Source organism: Calidris pugnax, unplaced genomic scaffold (genome assembly GCF_001431845.1).
Source record: "Calidris pugnax isolate Ruff unplaced genomic scaffold, ASM143184v1 scaffold79, whole genome shotgun sequence".
NCBI classification, from domain to species: Eukaryota; Metazoa; Chordata; class Aves; order Charadriiformes; family Scolopacidae; genus Calidris; species Calidris pugnax.
Genome location: NW_015090817.1, coordinates 450,174 through 470,778, shown reverse-complemented (window position 1 = coordinate 470,778; position 20,605 = coordinate 450,174). Strand labels below are relative to the sequence as shown.

The 20,605-nt window shown below is 42.5% G+C and overlaps 2 protein-coding genes across 4 annotated transcripts; one reads left to right on the top strand and one right to left on the bottom strand.

The window, feature by feature from the left end:
- The first annotated feature begins 1,594 nt into the window (after positions 1–1,594).
- Positions 1,595–11,196, top strand: STARD6 (StAR related lipid transfer domain containing 6). 3 transcript variants are annotated; one of them, XM_014939796.1, is made up of 8 exons: positions 1,595–1,642; positions 3,155–3,248; positions 3,401–3,450; positions 6,980–7,106; positions 8,166–8,283; positions 10,061–10,154; positions 10,415–10,633; positions 10,697–11,196. In XM_014939796.1, the coding sequence occupies exons 2-7, from the start codon at positions 3,159–3,161 to the stop codon at positions 10,566–10,568; spliced, it is 633 nt and encodes a 210-aa protein (XP_014795282.1). In that variant the 5' UTR covers positions 1,595–1,642; positions 3,155–3,158; the 3' UTR covers positions 10,569–10,633; positions 10,697–11,196. The 3 variants fall into 3 exon arrangements, with proteins under 3 accessions (XP_014795282.1, XP_014795283.1, XP_014795281.1); XM_014939797.1 differs by having other exon boundaries at positions 1,600–1,647; positions 10,415–10,622; positions 10,685–11,196; XM_014939795.1 differs by having other exon boundaries at positions 1,600–1,647.
- A 589-nt stretch (positions 11,197–11,785) lies between these two features.
- On the bottom strand, positions 11,786–20,494 carry POLI (polymerase (DNA directed) iota). The gene is made up of 9 exons (XM_014939794.1): positions 20,032–20,494; positions 19,254–19,418; positions 18,177–18,329; positions 17,539–17,775; positions 16,626–16,804; positions 16,243–16,334; positions 14,935–15,068; positions 13,733–13,929; positions 11,786–12,634 (listed from the first exon to the last, which is right to left on the bottom strand). The coding sequence occupies exons 1-9, from the start codon at positions 20,066–20,068 to the stop codon at positions 11,909–11,911; spliced, it is 1,920 nt and encodes a 639-aa protein (XP_014795280.1). The 5' UTR covers positions 20,069–20,494; the 3' UTR covers positions 11,786–11,908.
- Positions 20,495–20,605: the final 111 nt, after the last annotated feature.

Below are 20,605 nucleotides of genomic sequence, written 5' to 3'. Positions count from 1 at the left end.
CTTTTTGGAATCTGAACAGAAAAAGATACAAAAGCACAAGTGACCACCTGCACTGAAATGTTTTCATGTAAACTATAACATATCTGAGAATTCTTACTTCTGTAATGCAATTATTATTTTTCTTCTAAAAATACACTATTTAACCATTCAACCTGCTGCTTTTCAAGTAAGTTGAAATGTTTTCATGTAAACTATAACATATCTAAGAACTCTTACTTTTGTAATGCCATTATTATTTTTCTTCTAAAAATAACACTATTTAGCTATTCAACCTGCTGCTTTTCAAGTGAGTTTGTCTGATATATATATATCTGCATCAACCCTAGAAAAGTAGGAGACAGAAAATAATAGCTCTGGGGGAAAAAAAGAAATAACAGGGAAAAATATGTTAAAATTTTAGTAGTAAAAAAAAGTATGAGAGAAAGAAAAAACAGCTCCTCATTAGTTCTAGAGGAACCTCAGTACCCTGCTTTTGCAAGAAGGGGGATTTCACGTAAGAACTGCTGACATTTGTCACCAAATGTACAGTTCAGCAAATACACACAGAAGTATCCTAGCTTTTGATTTCAGAACCAGCAGGAAAGAATAGACATGGACAAAACCAGAAGTAAGAATAACTTAGAGAACATGAAAGACTAGTAAGTCAACGTACCAGGAAAAAGAAGTCATTGCCCTCACAGATATTTTTATATAAGCAGAATGGATACACATAGTAAAAAAGTTTTATGAACACTTAGAACTGTTTTATCTATGCAATTTAGTCTATCTAATCCAAGCTGCCTTTGCAACCCACAAACCATAAATTGAAGAATTGGAATGGCAGGCTTGTTCCAAATGCTGTAATCAAGTCAAGGCCACTAAAACTACCAGCTCTTTCCATCCCTATGGGTAAAACACTATTTGAGAAATTCTTATGGCGATAAGGAACAAGTTTTAACAAGGAACAAAGATTAATAGCTTTGTTCTACCCAATATCGCAAACAAACAAGGATCATCGTGCAGCAACGACATAAAGATTGACACCATTTACATGAAAAAGTCACAGGAGGGAGCAGCTCTTCCAAGGCCGCGGTGATTTGCCCTAGAAAGCCCAGGAACCAGGTTAAGCACCGGCCCAGGCCTCCCGGGACCCCTCCTCACACAACATCCCCAGGAGATGCAGGGTAGGCCCACACGGGTAAAACCCGGCCGCGGCGGGGACCCCCACCTCCCTTTTCCTCACAAAAAATAGCCAGCGCGGGGAAAAAAAGCTGCCGAAGCAGCACAACATGGCGGGGACCCCCACCTCCCTTTTCCTCACAGAAACACAGCCAACACGGGGAAAGGAAGCTGCCGAAGCAGCACAACCCCTCCTCACCACCACGAGGGTGCCCCACCAGCCCATGCCCGCCCGGGAGCCCCGGCCATCCCCACCCCTCACGGCCGCTCCTCCGCGCTTTGGCGCCCAGCGGGTTTTGAAGGCACCGCCGCCCCTTTGCAAAATGGCGGCGCGCAAGCGCAGAGACGGCCGCGCGGCCCGGCGGGAGTTGTAGTCCAAAGCCGGGCGGGAGGCCGTGTCCCGGCCGGACTACATCTCCCGGCATGCCCCGCGGCGGGGAGGCGGGAAGGCGGGGCCGGGTGCAGCTCTTTCAGCGCCGCTGAGGTGAGGTGAGTGGGGGGAGTAGTTATCCTCTTTCCTTCATCCTCCTCCTCTCCCTTCTGCTCTGAGCGGGAGGTAACCCTGCCGCCGCTTGGTCTCTTCTCTCTGTGGGCGAGCGAGGAGGGAGGCTGCTGGGTGGGTTGTTCGGGTCCCCTGGCTGGGGTGGGTGCTGCGCTTCAGGGGTGAGGGTCCCGCCGATCAAGGCCTCCGGCTCCATCGCCTTCTCAGCGCTCCCTGAACCGGGTGGTGGGCACGGTCCGGCTGGGTTGGAGCCGTTGGACCCCGGCTGAGGGTGAGCGGTGTGCTCTGCTTTGTGAGCTTCCCCCCTCTTCGGGGACACGGACTCAGCGCCTGGGTGGCTTTAGAGGAGCCTGTGCAACCCGTTAGATGGACAGCCCCGTAAAGGTTTTGGTGTGAAGTTTGTGGGAGAAACTAGTCTAGGAGTGTTCAATGTATTGCCTTGGGAGCCGCGGTTGATATTCTCAGGAGAAAAACCTCTCTGAGAGACCATAGAAGGGTTTGGGTTGGAAGGTGCCATAAAGCTCATCCAGTGCCACCCCCAGCCATGGGCAGGGACACCTCCCACCAGAGCAGGTTGCTCCAAGCCCCCTCCAACCTGGCCTTGAACCCCTCCAGGGATGGGGCAGCCACAGCTTCTCTGGGCAACCTGGGCCAGGCTCTCACCACCATCACAGTAAAGAATTTCTTCCCCACATCTCATCTCCATCTCCCCTCTTTCAGTGTGATGCTTGTATGTGTTGGGGAAGAAAGGGTAGGGAGCTCCACCACATAGGAGATGTTGTATGTGTTGGGGAAGAAAGGGTAGGGAGTTCCACCACGTAGGAGGTGTCAGTGTTGGGGAGAGCACAGTGGAGGGTGGTTTCTGCACCTTTGCTGCCTCTCACTTGCCAAAGAGTTGCCTCAGTAGCACAGCCCATAATGATTGTTGCGTAAAGCTTTTTGAAGATAAGAAACGGTGGTTTCTGCACCTTTGCTGCCTCTTGCCTGCCAAAGAGTTGCCACAATAGCACAGCCCATAATGATTGTTGCATAAAGCTTTTCAAAGATAAGAAACATATCTCTCTGATAGTTTGAGCCTCATGTGTGTTAACTACACAAGTTGGCTACTAGTGTAATGACCTTAGCATATCATAGCGGAACCAGAATCTTGGGGGATAAGCTGTTTAAAGGGGGGGAAAGTTTTAATGTGGTGTAATGATGGATTTAATATGGAGTAAACAGTGTTTCTTACTAGACGCTGTAATTAATTCTCAAGATCCAGACCAATGACTACTTCTCAGTAGCCCAGACTAGAAGTCAATTAGATAATTTTGTTTAAATAATGATTGTCTTTTTCTGAAATAGACTACAATGAATAAAAAGTTCATTCGATAGAAATTCTCAGTTAGCATGTACTAAAGCCTGTGGAAAGAATACAGGAATGAGCCCTATGGTTTTTGCTCTTTAAGGGGTGCTTTTATCATATCCCAGCAAACTGCTTTTAAATCTTTGCAGATAAATGGACTATAAGAAAATTGCGGATGAAGTTTCAGAAAAAATTTTATCATACAGTCAAGATACTTCAGGATGGAGAGTGATAAAAGTTTCAGTAAGAAAATATTAGTTAATATTGTTTATGACGTTATTTTTCTTAAATGCATTTTTGTTGCAAAAAGTGTTTTAAACTGCTTTCCTTTAAAAATTAGTTGACAGCTCTTTACCAACTGCTAAGTTTTTATTTTTCCTTTTTCTACTTTTGAGAAAAATGTTACGGTTTCTTCAAAGCCTTCAAAAGAGTATGCAGGACATATGTAAGTATTTACATTTCATTTGTCGTTGTCATGAGTAACAACACCTTTTTTTTGAACAGTGACACCCATGATTGAAATGGAAAAGTAAACCATGTTCTGTCCTTCATATGAGTGTTGTTTAGTTAATTATGGAGAAGATTTTGCACTGGGTTAGCAATGGGGCTGGAATACAAGAGATGGGTTCCCAAGCAATTTTCAGATGTGCCCTGAAAAATAAATATTATATAATGCTTATTAATATGGAATAAGTAGGTAAGAAGTCACAGCTTTGGCCTGAAGTCGGTGACCCTTTCCTGGTGGAGCATTCGATTCGAGCCATTACGTCTCACCAGCTGGGCTTTGCTTTTCATCCCTTCATACTTGTGAAATGATGTGATACTCACACACGCAGATGTGCTTATGTTAGCACTCTACTTATCTGTCCTTTGTACCTTTTTTTTTTTTTTTCCCTGGCACCCGAAACTGAATTAACTGTACTAAGAAGGTCATATAATGTCTGGAGCAGCCATTTCATCTGTCCTTCCTCCTCTTGCGTGATGAATTCTGTGCTAAGCAGCTAGATTTGGCCCAACGGGTGGAGTTAGGTGAGGTGGACTAAGCTGATCTCACAGTTTGCTGTCACTGATAGAGTTTGTTCTACTTTTTATTGTCCTACTGGACTCCTGGCTCTGCAATCCTGCTGCTCGTTTGTGGTAGCTGTGGCACTCAGTTGGTACTTTACCAACCTGATTCAGCTCATTAAAGGAAAGAAAGAAAAGATATCTCAGGGAATCAAATTGTGCAAAAGCAGAAAAAAGAGAGAACACTAGCAACATGTCCTTACTTCTCTCTCTCTTTTTCTTTTTTATAAGTACCTAATGGGTATTAAATTATATTGAATGCCAATCTAGACAGATAGACAGTGGAGAAAGTTAGCACCTGATTCTTTTTTGTTCTCAGTATGACAAGATATTTGTCACCAGGGGTATGCTAAATCCCAAAGTCTTGCTTGGCTTTCTAATTATTTCTGAAGGTTTGAGCAAAGAAGGTATTAATTACAGAGGACAGTGCTATATTGCTAGTATTACAGAAGAATTACTTTACAGTATTAAAATGGAAAATAGCTGTAATATTAGAATATGTTAAAAGCACGGTTATCTCAGAATTTGCACAGTTGGTATGTGGCATTATTATTGTGTTTCGGGTCTTATTTAAGTGTAGGTGGATGCGAGGGAGCGAGAGTCTGGTTGCTTAGAATTCGTAAGAATGTGCCTGAGTTATTTCTGTGGAGGAAAAAAAGATGTGCTTTAGTGTCAATCAGACATGAAGCCATTTTTGGTTTTACTCAGATCTATATAGAGCAAGTCCTCTGCAGTTAGGAGAAGCATCGTCGTTCTTTTCTGCTGTTCGGTACAGGGAGCCAGAATCTTTCATTTTTTTTCATTTTCTACAAATCTGTCACATTAACAAGCAGTACTGGTCTGTAGCATGTCTTTTGTGAAGGGATACAAGCTGTTACTTGGAGCAAAAGTCTAGCTGTTTGCATTTTCACTTTGACATTGAATATTTATTAACCTCCTATGACAAATGCCACTTCCTTTTATAATTAACAGTTTGCTTTACTTGCTAAAAGAAACCAGTATGGCCTCTGGTGGTGAAAAGCGATAGAGAATCCTTACTTCAGTCAGGTGAAACATTTCCAGCAGAGTTCAGGGAAGCATTAAGGTGATTGTTCAAGGCTGAATAGGATTTTGTTTGAAATTATGTCACCTAAGCTCAAGAAAGACAATGAGGTATGTATTTTCAGTTTGTCTAAGATAGTGAGACTAGATTTGGTGATCCAGGCGGGCTTTGCCAGGCTTAATTCCTCTTTTTTTTCCAGTAATAATCCACTGGAAAAACTGGAAATGGAGATTTTTCACAGGTGTGCCCTTTCTTTTATTCTAACAACTGTGCCTAGAAGTCCTCCCGATTAACAACTCGCACTGAGTTTAGGAGAGAAGATATTACAGGATGCAGGCAAGAGCCGCTCAGGAGTTTGATAAACACAAGTTCATGGCAGTTATGGAAATAAAGGGTGTATCCAAATATCAATATACTGGTTTTATTGGTGATCCAGGCGGGCTTTGCCAGGCTTAATTCCTCTTTTTTTTCCAGTAATAATCCATTGGTGATCCAGGCGGGCTTTGCCAGGCTTACTTCCTCTTTTTTCCAGTAATAATCCTCTGGAAAAACTGGAAATGGAGATTTTTCACAGGTGTGCCCTTTCTTTTATTCTAACAACTGTGCCTAGAAGTCCTCCCGATTAACAACTCGCACTGAGTTTAGGAGAGAAGATATTACAGGATGCAGGCAAGAGCCGCTCAGGAGTTTGATAAACACAAGTTCATGGCAGTTATGGAAATAAAGGGTGTATCCAAATATCAATATACTGGTTTTAACTGGTCCTGCCACAGCTTACGTTTGCTGGTTTTGAGTAGGCATTAAAGTGTTTCCTGTCACTATCGATCCTGCTGTGGAGAAGCAGGTTTCTGGGGTAATCCCAGACGCCCACAGCGCGGGCTCCAGCAGGGCAGTGCGTGGTGACAATAACTGGTCCTGCCACAGCTTACGTTTGCTGTTTTTGAGTACGCATTAAAGTGTTTCCTGTCGCTATCGATCCTGCTGTGGAGAAGCAGGTTCCTGGGGTAATCCCAGACGCCCACAGCGCTGGCTCCACCAGGGCAGAGTTGCTGCAGAGGAAGAAAACAGTTTACAGATTTGAACTCGGCTCTCTTTGCCCTTTCTGACTTCACGTTCCTGCATCATCAGGGTCTGTAAATCTGATTTCGTGTCTCTTACCCGTTGGCAAGCACAGAGGAAGAAAACAGTTTACAGATTTGAACTTGGCTCTCTTTGCCCTTTCTGACTTCACGTTCCTGCATCATCAGGCTCTGTAAATCTGATTTCGTGTCTCTTGGCAAGCGTAGTCTCCTTCGAGCTCGTTGAGCATCCTTCACCTTTGTGTTTAATTACTGCCTGGGTGCTCCTACTGTAAAGATTTGCAGTTTCTCCAGGAACTAGGTGTGAGAATTAGCAACGGGCTGTTCCCAGCACTTACAGGAGTTTCCCATTTCCTTGTCAGAGGCCACTCTTCCCCTCCGTGAACTTTCCCTTGAACTCCTCAGAAGATTATCAACCAAAGTTGGAGAAATACCAGAATGTACTAGTTCATAAACAGCAAGATTTGTCAGTCGGTGTCAAAATGGATTGAAAATATCTATATAAAAAAAAAGATTAATTGCACATATTTAAATTAGCAGGTTCCTATCTAATAGCTCACAAATAATTCATTTAAAATACACGGTGTCAAGAATGGAATGGTCTCAACAATCAGTTACAGAATGAGAGTTTTTATTACTACTTGAATTTTAATCGATCCATCAAGTGCAATCACGCATGCAATAGCCTGGCATCCCCAACTGCTAGATGCTTATTTTGGTAGGATTTATTTTTTCCACTTCATAAATCTGAATAATTCAATATCTGTTTTTTTTTTGACACAATGTAGATACCGCGGAGAAGGGATAATTAAGGAAGTCCCTAGTAAAATTATTCCTTTTATGTATCTTCCTGAATATCGAAACAAATGGGACAAAGCATTACAATCTTACAAGCTCTTGGAAAGGATTGACCAGGTAATATGATAATTTAATACAAAGATTTTCTTTTAACTCTTTCTGCATGAATTATGGTGATTAAAAAGACTTCTGCTGGGCCAAGGAAAGCTCTCGGTATGAAATACATCTGGATTGGTAAAAACTCCTAAACCTGCTGCTTGTGGGAAATGGGTGTGAAATATGTCCCTCCCTTTAGGAGTAAAATATTTAGGGTAAATTTAAATATTTGTTATGAAATAGATATCCTCGAGCATGCCAAGAATTCAGCCCACGGAACACCTCTGTCAGGCTGAGGATGAGACACAAGGACAACAAGGTGTAGGGAAGGCTCCCCTCTCAGAATAATTCATACAAATTTAAAGAAATCATGGAAATGGAATTAATGCTGTACTAGTGCTGTGAGATACTGTATGTTTGGAATTCCAGCTGCCTGGGGCTTTGTCTCAGGCACTCTGGAAACCCAGAACTTGGAATTCCTATGAAGAATATCAGTTCTCTGTTGGCTGTTTTTGATTTCACCGCTTGAGAGAGGTCTCAGAACGTATTACACGTGTATTAATGACTTAGATGTGTGAAAGTACTCCCTAAACCAGGGGAAAAAATCCCAATCCTCTTATTTTTTATCTTTCCTGAACCTCTCCCTCTCACTTTCCTCTCCCTGGATCAGCTGGAGTTGCTCAGATGTTGGGATGGAGTGGTACATCCTGCCTTTTTTTTTGGAACTGAGTGAGTTTAAGAGATTATACATCCTAGAATGCAGTGTGCAACCCAGTGTGTGTATTTTAACGCAAATAGGTGTTCTAGCTCCACTAAACCTGGAATATTGAGTTTTTCTATGGAGAAATTACACTCCTGCTTCTAATTAAGGCCGCAAGGAATCCCAGTGAATCCCTGCCCTCTTAGTTCAGCACTAACGATATAGATATAGATATAGAAGCTGTTATCTTTTGCTAACAAATAGGAATGAATCCCTTTTGGTCGCATTCTCATTACTCAACACGTCATGCTGCTTTGCTGATTAAATAAAAATAACTGCTTACATACTAATTGCAAAAAATGACTTTCACTTACTCGTAGGACACGGGTATATACCACAGCGTAACGCACAGTTATGGCATGGGGCTGATTTCATCCCGAGATTTCGTTGACCTGCTGCACGTTAAGCCCTACCCTGGCGATATCCTCACAACTAACTGTAAGTTACACGGAACCACTGCACACTTGGATATTTTGGCTGCCTCCTGGAGATCCTGAGGGGAATGGCTGTGAAGTTCTGCAGCCTGATCACACTAGAGAGCACCTCAGTCTTACATACACTAACAGTCCCCTCCTCTTTATCCCCCAAAGTTGCTTTTTTGTGATCCTCAGACTATCAAAATTGATCTTCAAAGAAAATGCCATGTTCTTTGTTTATTCTGCTGTTCTGTGCTTATTTAATAGTGGAGATCTTCAAAGAAAATGCCATGTTCTTTGTTTGTTCTCCTGTTCTGTGCTTATTTAATAGTGGACAACAGGATGCCCATGAGCCAGCAGTGTGCCCTTGTGGCCAAGAAGGCCAATGGCATCCTGGGGGGCATCAGGAAGAGTGGGACCAGCAGGTGGAGGGAGGTCATCCTGCCCCTCTGCTCTGCCCTGGGGAGGCCCCAGCTGGAGCACTGGGTCCAGTTCTGGGCTCCCCAGTTCCAGAAGGAGAGGGAACTGCTGGAGAGGGGACAGCAGAGGGCTACGAAGATGCTGAGGGGCCAAGAACATCTCTCTGCTGAAGAAAGGCTGAGGGACTTGGGTCTTTTGAGTCTGGAGAAGAGAAGACTGAGGGAGGATCTGATCAGGGCCTTAAATAGTTCAAAGGTGGGTGTCAGGAGGATGGGGCCGGTCTTTTTTCAGTGGTGCCCAGGGACAGGACAAGAGGGAATGGGCACAAACTTGAACATGGGAAGTTCCATCTCAACACGAGGAGGAACTTCTTCACTTTGAGGGTGGCAGAGCCCTGGCAGAGGCTGCCCAGGGAGGTGGTGGAGTCTCCTTCTCTGGAGACATTCAAACTCTGCCTGGACATGTTCCTGTGCAACCTGCTGTGGGTGGACCTGCTTTGGCAGGGGGTTGGAGGAGGCGATCTCCAGAGGTCCCTTCCAACCCCATATCATTCTGGGATTGTATACTAACACTTTTCTGTATTTAGCTGCCTTCTTGACCTAATGCTATGTGCCTAATAGGCTATTCTGATTTGCCTTATATTCAATTTTCCCCGAGTTGGGCTCTGTAAACTTATAAAAAATGTAAAATGATGAATATTGCAACTCCATGGCCCAAATGATGAATATTGCAACTCCATGGCCCACCAGGAAAAAATCTCATTGCTGTTTCTTTTCTGTGCCCATCTTTTTCCTTTGTGCGGATCTTAGTACGTGGCAGAAAACAACATTTTTTTTTAGTGCGGATCTTAGTACGTGGCAGAAAACAACTTTTTTTAATCTTGGAACTTTACTGACCTGTTAGTTTTTATCCATTACTTTTGCATAGCAAAGTATTGAAAACTCAAACAAAAACAAACCCCTCCCAACAACTCTTGTGCATGTGTGCAGTAATTTCCTCATCATCTCTGCGATTGCGTTTGCTAATTGATGACATCTGCTGACAAACTGACTTATTTGTCCAGCCCTGAGCCCCACCTCAGGTGTGGTAGGTATGTGTGTAGTCACGTCTCAAGGAGAACACTTTTGGGAATGCCTGCCCTAGCGTCGATAGATATTTTCACTTGTGTTTAATTACTTGCACAAATATTGAATGTACTTTTGGTGTTTTATTTAGAGAAGGAAATCACTAAACACACCAGTGATCGTATTGTGACATCTTGTACTACCCCGTAGCAGCTGAAGGGGTTTCTTGGGGTTTTTTAAAAAGGTGGTTTTGTGGCATGTGATTGAGGTAGGTAATTAATTTTGATGTTGTTGTTGCTGTGTGATGATTTACAGCTGTCAGCGTGGAGTACTCCAGCTGCCCTCCAACTCCCTCTTGTGTCCGCGGCTACAACAATCCCTGCGGATACGTCTGCTCCCCTTTGCCTGAGTAGGTATTTAAATCCCCCTTCATTAGCATCTTTGATTACTCAGTTGCCTTCTCTATACAAAGCTTAACATTTCGTCAACCACCCAACTTTTTATTTTATTTAGTTTTATTTTGGGGAAACTTTAGAGTTTTGTGACTCAGACTATACATCCTCCAGTTAATATTATTAATTTCAACGGACTATATATAAACATTTGTACATCTCAAGAAGATTCACAGCAAAAAGTGTTAATTGAAGAATTTTGCTCCTTTCCTCGCAGGAATCCAGAACATTCCAAGCTGGTTGTGTTTATTCAGCCAGAATTAGGAGGAATGCTTCCAGGTTCCCTAGTGGAGACGGCGTTACCTGCTACTCTCATCAACTTAATTACTGATACCAGAGCCGGACTGAAAGGCTTGAAAGACCGTAATTAACCGTAAGTGGAAAATAATAAGCACTTAAGTCGCGCATCTTTGACTTGGATTCAGTTTTTTTAACTAGACGTAAGTGGAAAATAATAAGCACTTAAGTCATGCATCTTTGGATTCAGTTTTTTTTAACCACATGACAAAGTTTTATTTTAATTGTGGTTTATGTGGAAATGTATCAAGCTTAACCTAACTGTTAAAATGCTGGTTTTCTCTGTTCTTTGGAACGATGGGAGGATTTACACTGAAGCGCCGTCGAAGTACAGGATGTCGCTTTCAATGTAATCAGGTGATGTTTTGTAATATTTTTGCACTTTATATGCAGAGTAAATATATATATATATCTATATACACACATGAGAATCTGGTGATACAACTTATAGCATTGTTAAAACACAGTAGTCCCATATTTTTTGCCATAGCTTTAAACGAACTTTGATAAATTCTTACCTCAATTATTGTACTCTTGACTGGAAGAAGCAAACATCTTGTGTACTAGAGATTTTAAACGTTTATTAACTCTAGAAGTGTGCAAGTGTAATTAACAACTCTTTCAGTGTCTTGGAATGAAGTATTTGAAGAAAACCCTGATTAATTTGTATCTAGCGTCTCATTAAAAGCTGCTCTTTGTACACAGAGTTGTTGGTCGTTTTTCTGAATGCTGAGCACCAAACCTAAACAATTTTGATGTGCTGACTAATTTCCAGGAATGAGCTGGTGATATGATTCATTTGGAAATAATGTTTCCCGTTAGCCCTTGGTGTTTCTGGTACCTCTGGTTAGGAGTCAACTGCAGGAAATAGTGACAGCCCTGTGAATACCATTTTCCATTACGAATCACAAGGAGTGGTGAAAAGTAAAAGAACAGCGTGAAAATTGCTTTCATCTTCTCTGCTCAGCCCCTTCCTGAGCTGTTAGAAACAATTAATTACATACGTAGTATAACTCAAGGAAAATTAAAGTAAAAATTCATTCTTATAGTGTTAATGTATTAATAATATTAGAATATACTTCCATACTATAGCAGCCCCTTCCTGAGCTGTTAGAAACAATTAGTGTAACTCAAGGAAAATTAAAGTAAAAATTCCTTCTCCTCAGAGTGTTAATGTATTAATAATATTAAAATATACTTCCATACTATAATGTTTTTAGAACAACTAAAAATTCATCAAGTAAATATCAATTTGTAGAAGAAAAAATAAGACAGACGAGTCACTAGCAGGTTTTACGTCCAAAGTTGTCAAAATACACCTTTAGTATTCACATTTTTACAAGGTACAGTAAATTTTTAATAACTAAAGTGCCCTCAAGTGCTGATTCTTAGCGTCCGTGCTACGAAAAACGCTTCACTGTGGTTTAAAATATCTTAGCAAACTGTTAGACTGTGATGGACACGGAGCTGTGTTCCTTCTTCCTCTAGTTGGTTTAGGCTTTTCAGGGGGTTTATCCGTCGAAGTCTTGGATGGAGGTTCCCAATTCTTCCATTCAGCCAGTAATTCTTCTTGCACATCAGCAGGTAGTTCGTAAAAAGTCTTTGCATCAATATTAGGAGGAAACACAACTTCTGCTTTCCTGCTATGAGCTTTATCCGCAGAAGTCGTTTCAAGGGCTTGCTTATCTTTGTCCAAGGTGGGGACACGCGCAACAGTGTGGCTGGCTCCAGCTTCCAGAGGTGACAGATCTCTCCCTCTGGAATTCCGGGAGTCAGGAGGTTGGTTTTCCATACTGCTGGGACACTGGGAAGAACACGTGGCCCTTAGTCCCTTAGAATCTGGAGAAGCGCCGAACACCTCTTCCGCAAAACATTCCGATGCCTGACCTGAAACATCCTCAGTAGGCATCGTGTCTGGTTTTGCAGAAAGAATTTCTTTTTTAATATCTTCTGGAAGTTCCCTGAAGACTTCGGGGTCAATGTCAGCAGGAGACAAATGAAATGGGAAGTCAGGAGTTCCCGCTTGCTTTATATTGCTTTGCTTTTCCTCTGAAAGTTTCCTAGTTTTTGTTGTTCCAGTTTCATTGAGGTTCTGGTTCCAAGAAGCGCTTCCCTCACCTTGTGAGACATCGTCCGCTTCCTGTGGCAAAAAATGTATGGAAAAATGTAAGTATGTTCTGTGTAATCTCATTACTAAGCTTTATTTTACTAACAGCAAGTTCTTCTAATTACTCCCTAACAGTAGTATTTTTTCCTTCTGATACATAGCAGTTTTTTAAATCTTATTTTCAAACACAGGCCTTAAAAAGTACATACAAGCAGGAATCCTCCTCTTATTTTAAAGTAGCAAATACCTTGACCTTACATTTTATTGCTTTAAAACTTTGGAGCTTTAGGATACATGATATCCATCCCGTTATCCATCATATTCCCGAGCAGCTGAGAAACAGGGGAGTTTATGAGCGTGCAAAATTGCCATGTCAAGACAGAAACAGCAAAATCATGACTCAACCTAATTGGGAAGTTACTGAGGTTTTTTATTATGTACTGAAAGCATCTTGAGGGAATATTTAGCAGTGTTTCCACAGACAGCTCTGATGTTGTCCAGGGTATGCAACTGGAAGGTAGGAGATGGATTCAATTCTGAGCAGGAATTAGAAGTGGCCGATACAGAACTGAGCGTTTGATTAATTCCTAATCTGGACAAGGAGACTTGAGAATGCACAGGAAGGTAGATAACCACTGTGAAAGTACCTTAAAGCAACAAGATAAATTGTAGGCAACTTTAAGGAGATTTTAGGCCAAGCTAAAAGATGCTTTGAATGATAACGCCCAAGCGGCCTGTTGTTTCGCAAATGCTAAATGAAGGGCAGATCTTGCTGAAATGAACAGCCAAATTCAGCAGTTTGGGTTTTTTTTTTTATTAGAAGACATAAATTTGGCTTTCTCTTGGAGTGAATGTTCTCTTTAGTTAAGGGGCCTGATAACCTAACTGCCTGTCCCATTCAGGAGAGCATTAAACCTCTTTAAAGCACTTTATCTAATCAAAGAAAGCTAACGAGTAACATCTTAGAAGACTCCAAATAAATATTTTTTTTTTTCTTTTAACCAGGTGAACAAAACTTACAATCCTAAAAATTCCAAAGCAGTTGGAATAAATATAATAAATAAATATAATAAAGACAGAAGTATCTTGGAACTTCCTTGTCTCCAGATAGTTTTCTATCTTTCAGCTTACCCGGCCACGTTTCCCAGAGCCTGGTGACATCTGCTTTAGGTAGAAGCCAATGGATCCTTTCTTGCTGCTGGGAAGATCTTTGAGGTTGGAGAAGCAGACGCTCAGAAGGGTGAGATGAAACGGTACGTCTACATCTATCATCTTTCGAAAGAGTTTCATCAGTAGAGCAACCAAGGGGGAGATAAGGTTGCTGTTTTCTAAAAGAAAAAAAGGTGGGTGAAAAAAAAGCAATGTATATTATATTATGACTTAATAAGATGGATTTAAATAGCAAAGTACAAAGTACTGCTAAAGGCTTCCAAAATAATTGGTCAATATAATCATTAAGATGTTTATTTTGCCATGACAGGTACATCCTGAGCAGAATAACAGACCTTTTCTTCCCCTCCAGAAAAAAATGCTTAATTTCATACCTGTGAAGATAACTTAGGTTAAAAAAGAATTCCAGAATACAAGGCCAGCTGAATAGTTTTTAAAAATGATCCAATTCTAGCAAAAAGGGCTTTTTCAGGCCCATGTAGGTATAGAACATTACCCCCAAACTGGTATTAACGTGGTTTATTGGGGTTTGTGTGAATCTGAGTGATTGAGTCTCCTCCAACATAGAATTCCAGTAGCAATTTTGAAGTGAGAAGCTACAGGGACTTGGAGTAGCTTCTCTAGGGCTGTGAGAAATAATTCAGGAATCTGAGTCAGGCAGTGATTCTCTGTGCTGATAAAGCAGTGATTTAGATTTATTTCCTCACCCCAATCTGAATGAAGTGTCAAATGAATTGCAATTGCTGGTTGGAAAAGCTGAAGTCTGAGAAGGATGAGAACCTTTACGTTATTAATTTTCAGAAGTCCATCAAAAAGACATTTTCTTACATAATAAAACTGAGAACATAATTCAAATTCCTAACAGAGAGAAGCAGATTATTAATCTGGGAAAGCAGCCCCCGGTCACCCTTTCCCATCTCCTGGAGAAATTTCCTGCCAGGAATCCAGCCAGGCTGGGTTAAAACATGGAAGTAACATAGAAATTATTTCTACAGTGAAGTTCTATTTTGTGGTGGGTTTTTTCTTTCCCCCATCTCAGCAAGATGCATCAATTACAAGTAACGGAAAAGTTTCCAACCATTAAATGTAGGGAATATTGTAATGAAATATTACAGAGAAATTAGCAGCACGAAGTTGATACTTTCAGAAATTTGAAGTTTTACCTTTTCCAAATTTGGGAATGAGATGAGGAGGAACAGGACACTGCCGGCTTTCGCGGTGAAACCATTTATCGGTGGAGGAGAACTGGCGGATGGTCAACCTGATGGTGTGCGGTTGTCTTCCGTCTTTGTATATTCTGGGGAGCATTGATGTGCACAAAATTATTCCTACCAGTATTTTTCAGAGGCTCTATGCAAACTACTACAAAGTCTAATTAAGCATTTAAAGATCTCTCCCCACTTCTGGCTTTATTCCACTCATTATACTGGGAATTTTGGGTCCTCACCAATTCCCTTCGTTACCCATAAATCAGAAATTCAATGCCACGTGAATACAGTCTTCAATTGAAGTGAATGTGGAAATTAAGTGGGTTGATCTGCAATACTGCCACATTTCAATATTTAATACATCAAAAATAGTCTCATCTTTGCAGTTAAACCCTGTAAAATCCTCAGCTTTTTAGCTCTTTTTGCTTTCAAGGAAATATCCCCACTTTAACAGAAAAAGTTAGCTGGCTTTTGGAAAAAGGATAAGAAACAATGTCTGTAATTGTGTCTTTTCCCCTCCAAAAGGCACTGGGAGGGTATATTTTCCCTACAAGAAATAACAATTTTGAATTCTACGTGTTTTAATCGAGATAGGACAAACATAATTTAATTTCTGTGATCACTGAGCAATGTCTGCGACGCAGATAAACTCCCTGCACATAGTGTTGATAGAACTAAAAAGGATGTATCTGCTGGGGAGAGAAAATCTTTGAAGACCTGTAGGTTACTTCAAGGCTTGGAGAGAGGCATGCAGAGAGTATGAAAATATTTAGAGAAAATAAAAATAAAACTCAAGAACTAATGGGGGACACAAGGGCTACTCAGGACTGACGCAGAAAGCTTTTCAAAAATGGAAAGCTGAAGCACAGCAGAGCAGGAAACAGTCCAGTGCTGCTGGAATATTGCTCCTTTTTAATCATTTGTTTTCAATAAAGAGAGTCGGAGGATAGAAAGGGAGGATGGGCAAGTCACAGGAGTCAAGACACGAGTAAACACATCCTCCTGGAGTTGGGATACTGCCTGCATTCCCAGGGCAAGGGGAGGAGGAAGAAATGAAAACCTTCTTTCAGGCCGAGAGAAAGCTCAGCTGTGGGACAGGAGACAAATGGTCATCACCAAGAGTCTGTCACTTATGGGAAGAGAAAGAAAACCTGGCATTTTACTGAGAGAAGAAATGTAGAGCAGGAGACAAACCTAACACGCGCTCCGAGTCCCTTCAGGTCACAATCTCAGTCATCAAAAAGAGGTACTGAAGACAGTCACCTGTCTAATAGGCTACGGAGCAGTTCTTCAATTTTCTCTTTAACTTCCACTTCTGAGGAACATTTTTTAAAGGAATCTTCATCACTAAAGGACTGAAAAAACCCCACGTTAGTCCTTTCAATTTGATACTTCACTTTCTTTTCCTCTTCAGAATTTTGAAGTATCACAATTGAGTGTGTAGAATTCACTCTGAGGTATCTTTGACACTCAGAGCTCAACTGAATTTCAGGAGAATTACACGTTAATTTGAGTTAATGCTTAATTAACTCAACTACATACAAAAATACAGTATTTTGCTTAGTCCAGCAAAGCTGTATAAAACTAAAAGCGATTTTTTTTTTTTTTTTTGCCTTTTATAAAGAACTTCAGAGCAATTCTGGTACCTGAGGAGGGCCTGATGGAGTCACAGGGGAGTCGTCATCTCCGTAGCTGAGTTTTTGGATACGCTGAGCCATAGAAACCCCCAGTTCCTTCTCTAACACAGCAGAAGGGAACGCTTGGAGATCACACACGTTCCTAACACCCAGCATTTCGAGACGTTTGGCAGTTTTGTAGCCAATGCCTATATAAAACGTGTATTAAAAATACACAGAGAAGAGAAAATCAGTATATACAAACATATAAATAATGCCCACCCGTGTAGCAGTGACAATTATTTTCATGACTACTCTTTTCAGCATCGTTCTTGGTGAGTTTCCATTTGAATTTCAGAATCTGCCATTAAAAAAAGCCATCTGGGACATAGCAAAGCTCTGCCTGTGTATTCATCAACACTTCCTGGCCAACATCACAACAATTATTTTCATGACTACTCTTTTCAGCATCGTTCTTGGTGAGTTTCCATTTGAATTTCAGAATCTGCCATTAAAAAAAGCCATCTGGGACATAGCAAAGCTCTGCCTGTGTATTCATCAACACTTCCTGGCCAACATCACAACAGAATAATTAGGAAAAATACTTCCTCTGAGTATTTTATCTCCTCCAATAGACTGTTTTAAGAACTGTCAGTAGGTTTCCGATCAGCAGGTTTTAAAAAGTTGGTATTTAAAACCTATTATCAACCAGATTTTTAGTAGTTTTGAAGGTCTGTCACAACCAAAAATGAAGAAAACCAAAGTCCTTTCATTCCTTCTGCTGAACAAAACTCTGCTTGTGAAAGAAAAAAGCACCTAAACAAGCTGCCTGCTTGCGAGAGCTAGATTTTAAAATCATTTCAGTAAGTTTTTCAATATTTTTTCTTACAATCCTACGACTTGTCAGTATGTCCCCCATCTCCATCGTAGCACCACAACTTACCAGGCACTTTTTGGATGTGATCGAGGCCGCGTATTAGCTCCTGGCAGCTTTCAGGCAGCAGAACAGTCTGCTGGTTTGGTTTAAAGGTCCCAGACACCAGTTTAGCCAGTAATTTGTTGGAGGCCACTCCTGCGCAGCCCGTGAGGCCCAGCCTCGTGTGTACTGCTTCCCTCAGCTCTTTGGCAACCTGAGATCCGATAACCAGCCTTACATGCATTGTGTCCTGCAAATTTAGAGCTGCAAAGAAAAAGGAAGTGTGTTCAGTATGAAAACGGTCACCTCGTTAGCTGATTTTCTAGATTTAGGTATTTTTCATGTTGCAATAAAGAAAGTGGTATTGCCATGGCTTCCGTGTCCCGGTTTAACCTCATTCCAGTTTCCCAAAAACCCTGATAAAAGGGAGACTGCTCCTGTCCAAAAACAGGAGCCAACTGTCCAGGGGGCATAGGGAGTATTTTAAACATAAAATAGGATATTTTAAGATATCTCCAAGAGTTAAATTCTTATACCACTGTGATCAAAGTAAGAGATTTACAAATCTTTCCTTCACAGGGCTGCCTCGCAGCCAAGATTTTATTGCTCACGTCCAAATGCCAAATGTTTACCTCATTTTTCAACCCAAAGAACGTTCAACTCACTTTGGTCATTGTACACGTGGCCGGCCACGCAGAGGTTGGACCATCCGCTCTGCAGCAGCTGGGTTAGTCTCTTCTCTACCATCTCTGTGATATCCACAAAGTTTTCATCAAACCCAAGCCTTTCCACCAGCGGACAAAATTCCCCCAACAACTCTAGGAGGAAAAAGATACCCAAGGATAAAACGCACACCGTTAATATTCTGAGCTTTTCATTTCTGCAGCTGATTTCTGCTGATGCAATTAGGACACAATTAACACACCGTGTTCTCTTCTGGATAAAACAATAAATTTTTTGTCTTCATCCCACCGTCATCTGCTTTTCTTCTCCCCGAATCTCTCCTTTCTTTCCTCATTTCTTTTTGAAATTACACTTCTTAATCTCTGCAGTACTTTCTCCTAAGGAAATCCGTTTCCCAGCTAGGTGGGCTTTCACTTTTAAGTTATTACTGCTAATGATAAAGGAATTAATCAACGATAATGCTGGCATATCATTTAATTAAGAGATACTGGAGACTTTCTGTAGTCTGGAGAAGAAAAGACTGGGGGGATCTGATCAACGCCCATAAATACTTCAAGGGTGGGTGTCAGGAGGATGGGGCCAGGCTTTTTTCAGTGGTGCCCAGGGACAGGACAAGAGGAAATGGGCACCAACTTGAAGTTCCATCTAAACATGAGGAGGAACTTCTTTCCTGTGAGGGTGTCAGAGCCCTGGCAGAGGCTGCCCAGAGAGGTGGTGGAGTCTCCTTCTCTGGAGACATTCAAACCCTACCTGGACACGTGCCTGTGCAACCTGCTCTGGGTGGCCCTGCTTTGGTAGGGGGTTGGACTGGATGATCTTCAGAGGTCCCTTCCAACCCCATATCGTTCTGTGATACAAGATCAGTGTGATAAATTTATAGTGCCTGACCCAGATTGCAACCAAGTCTGATACTTTATTTTATGAAATATTGACATTATATGACTATATATGGTACGAGGCTCCTTCTAGTAAGAACTTTTACAGCAGGAAAATGTCATGTGCACACAGAGTGTAACAAAAAGTGTTTATTCTCTACTGAACTATTGTTAATTTTGTACCTGTAACCTTGTAGGACATCTCCCTGTACGGAGTCAGATCTTCTCCGTTAACCAGTATCAGCTGAGGACATGTCTCTTTAGCGTCCTTCACAGACATCAGCTTCTTAACTCCACGCTTCCTGGCTTCGTAGTTACAGGTCACCACGATGTTTTTCTGTTGCACACCTAAAAATTAAGTTTAGTATTTTTTATAAGCGGAGGTTTCTTGGTACTTTGCAGGTATTTTCAGGCCACTGCTTTGATCAGGACGCAATGTCATAGAGCGAGCAAAGAAACCACCAGGACGGTCTTATTTTACAAGACTATGAAAAAGGCAGATCTCAATTTAGGCTGCTGGATGGTAAGAACATTTTAAAACCTTACAGATATATTTCCCCCCCCCCTCCATTGTAACACTGCTCTCAATTTTGGCAATCTTCCCCGCGAAAGTGCTTTTTATGTAACAGTCATCGTTCCACGCTGCGCTTCCTCCACTTGGCCATCGACGTTCCCGGATTTTGGAGGGAACGAAGCGTGTTTTAGGCGTGATGTGTCAGAAGGCTGGGGCTCAGCCGTGGGGCTCGGCCCCCTCTTATAAAGCTTACGAACCAGTTTTGATCCCCAGAACCGCTCGGACACGTCGGCGAGCGCCTGCGCTTGTGCTCACTGGGATTTATTCATCTCCAGGTCACTGCCACATGGATGGCCCACCACACGGCCATCCCCTCACCTCGTTCCTGGCCCTAATTTCTGCCCGAATGCACATTAATCCCCAAATTATCAGCAAAGGAGCTCGTACCTAAAGGCTTGTCTCTCAGCTGGGGCTGGCGGATCATTTCCACTTGCGCATAGAAACAGTCCAGGTCGAGGTGTGCGATCACCCTGCGCCCTGCGCTCCTCTGCCCGGCTGCCAGGGGAGCAAATAAAGAGATTTTTCTTTCAGGGTGCGGCACCGAAACTTATTTTTAACCCGTTTATGTGAAAATAATCTCTTTCTATCTGCTAGGGTAGCCCTGTTCCGCTCCCCGCCCCACCGCCACCCAGCTCCCCTCAGCGCCGCCATTGCTGCTCACACGGGGCGGGCGAGGCGGCCGTGCCGCCCTGCTGCGGGCGAAGCCAGTCCTCCTCCTCCTCCTCTTCCTCCATCTCTTCCTCCTCCTCTTGGGGCTGCTGTGGCGGCTCCCGCCGCTCCGTGGGCGGCGGGCCGGGCTCCATGTCGCCTGGGGCCTGACTCACCCGCCGCTCCCGGCCCCGCTCCCTCCGCCCTGCGCCCGCCCCGCCGGGGAACCGCGCCGCGCAGGTCCTCGTGCCGCTGCCGGGGCCTCCGAGCCCCGAGGGGAGACGCGGGGAGGGGGGAACGGAGCCCTCCGGCT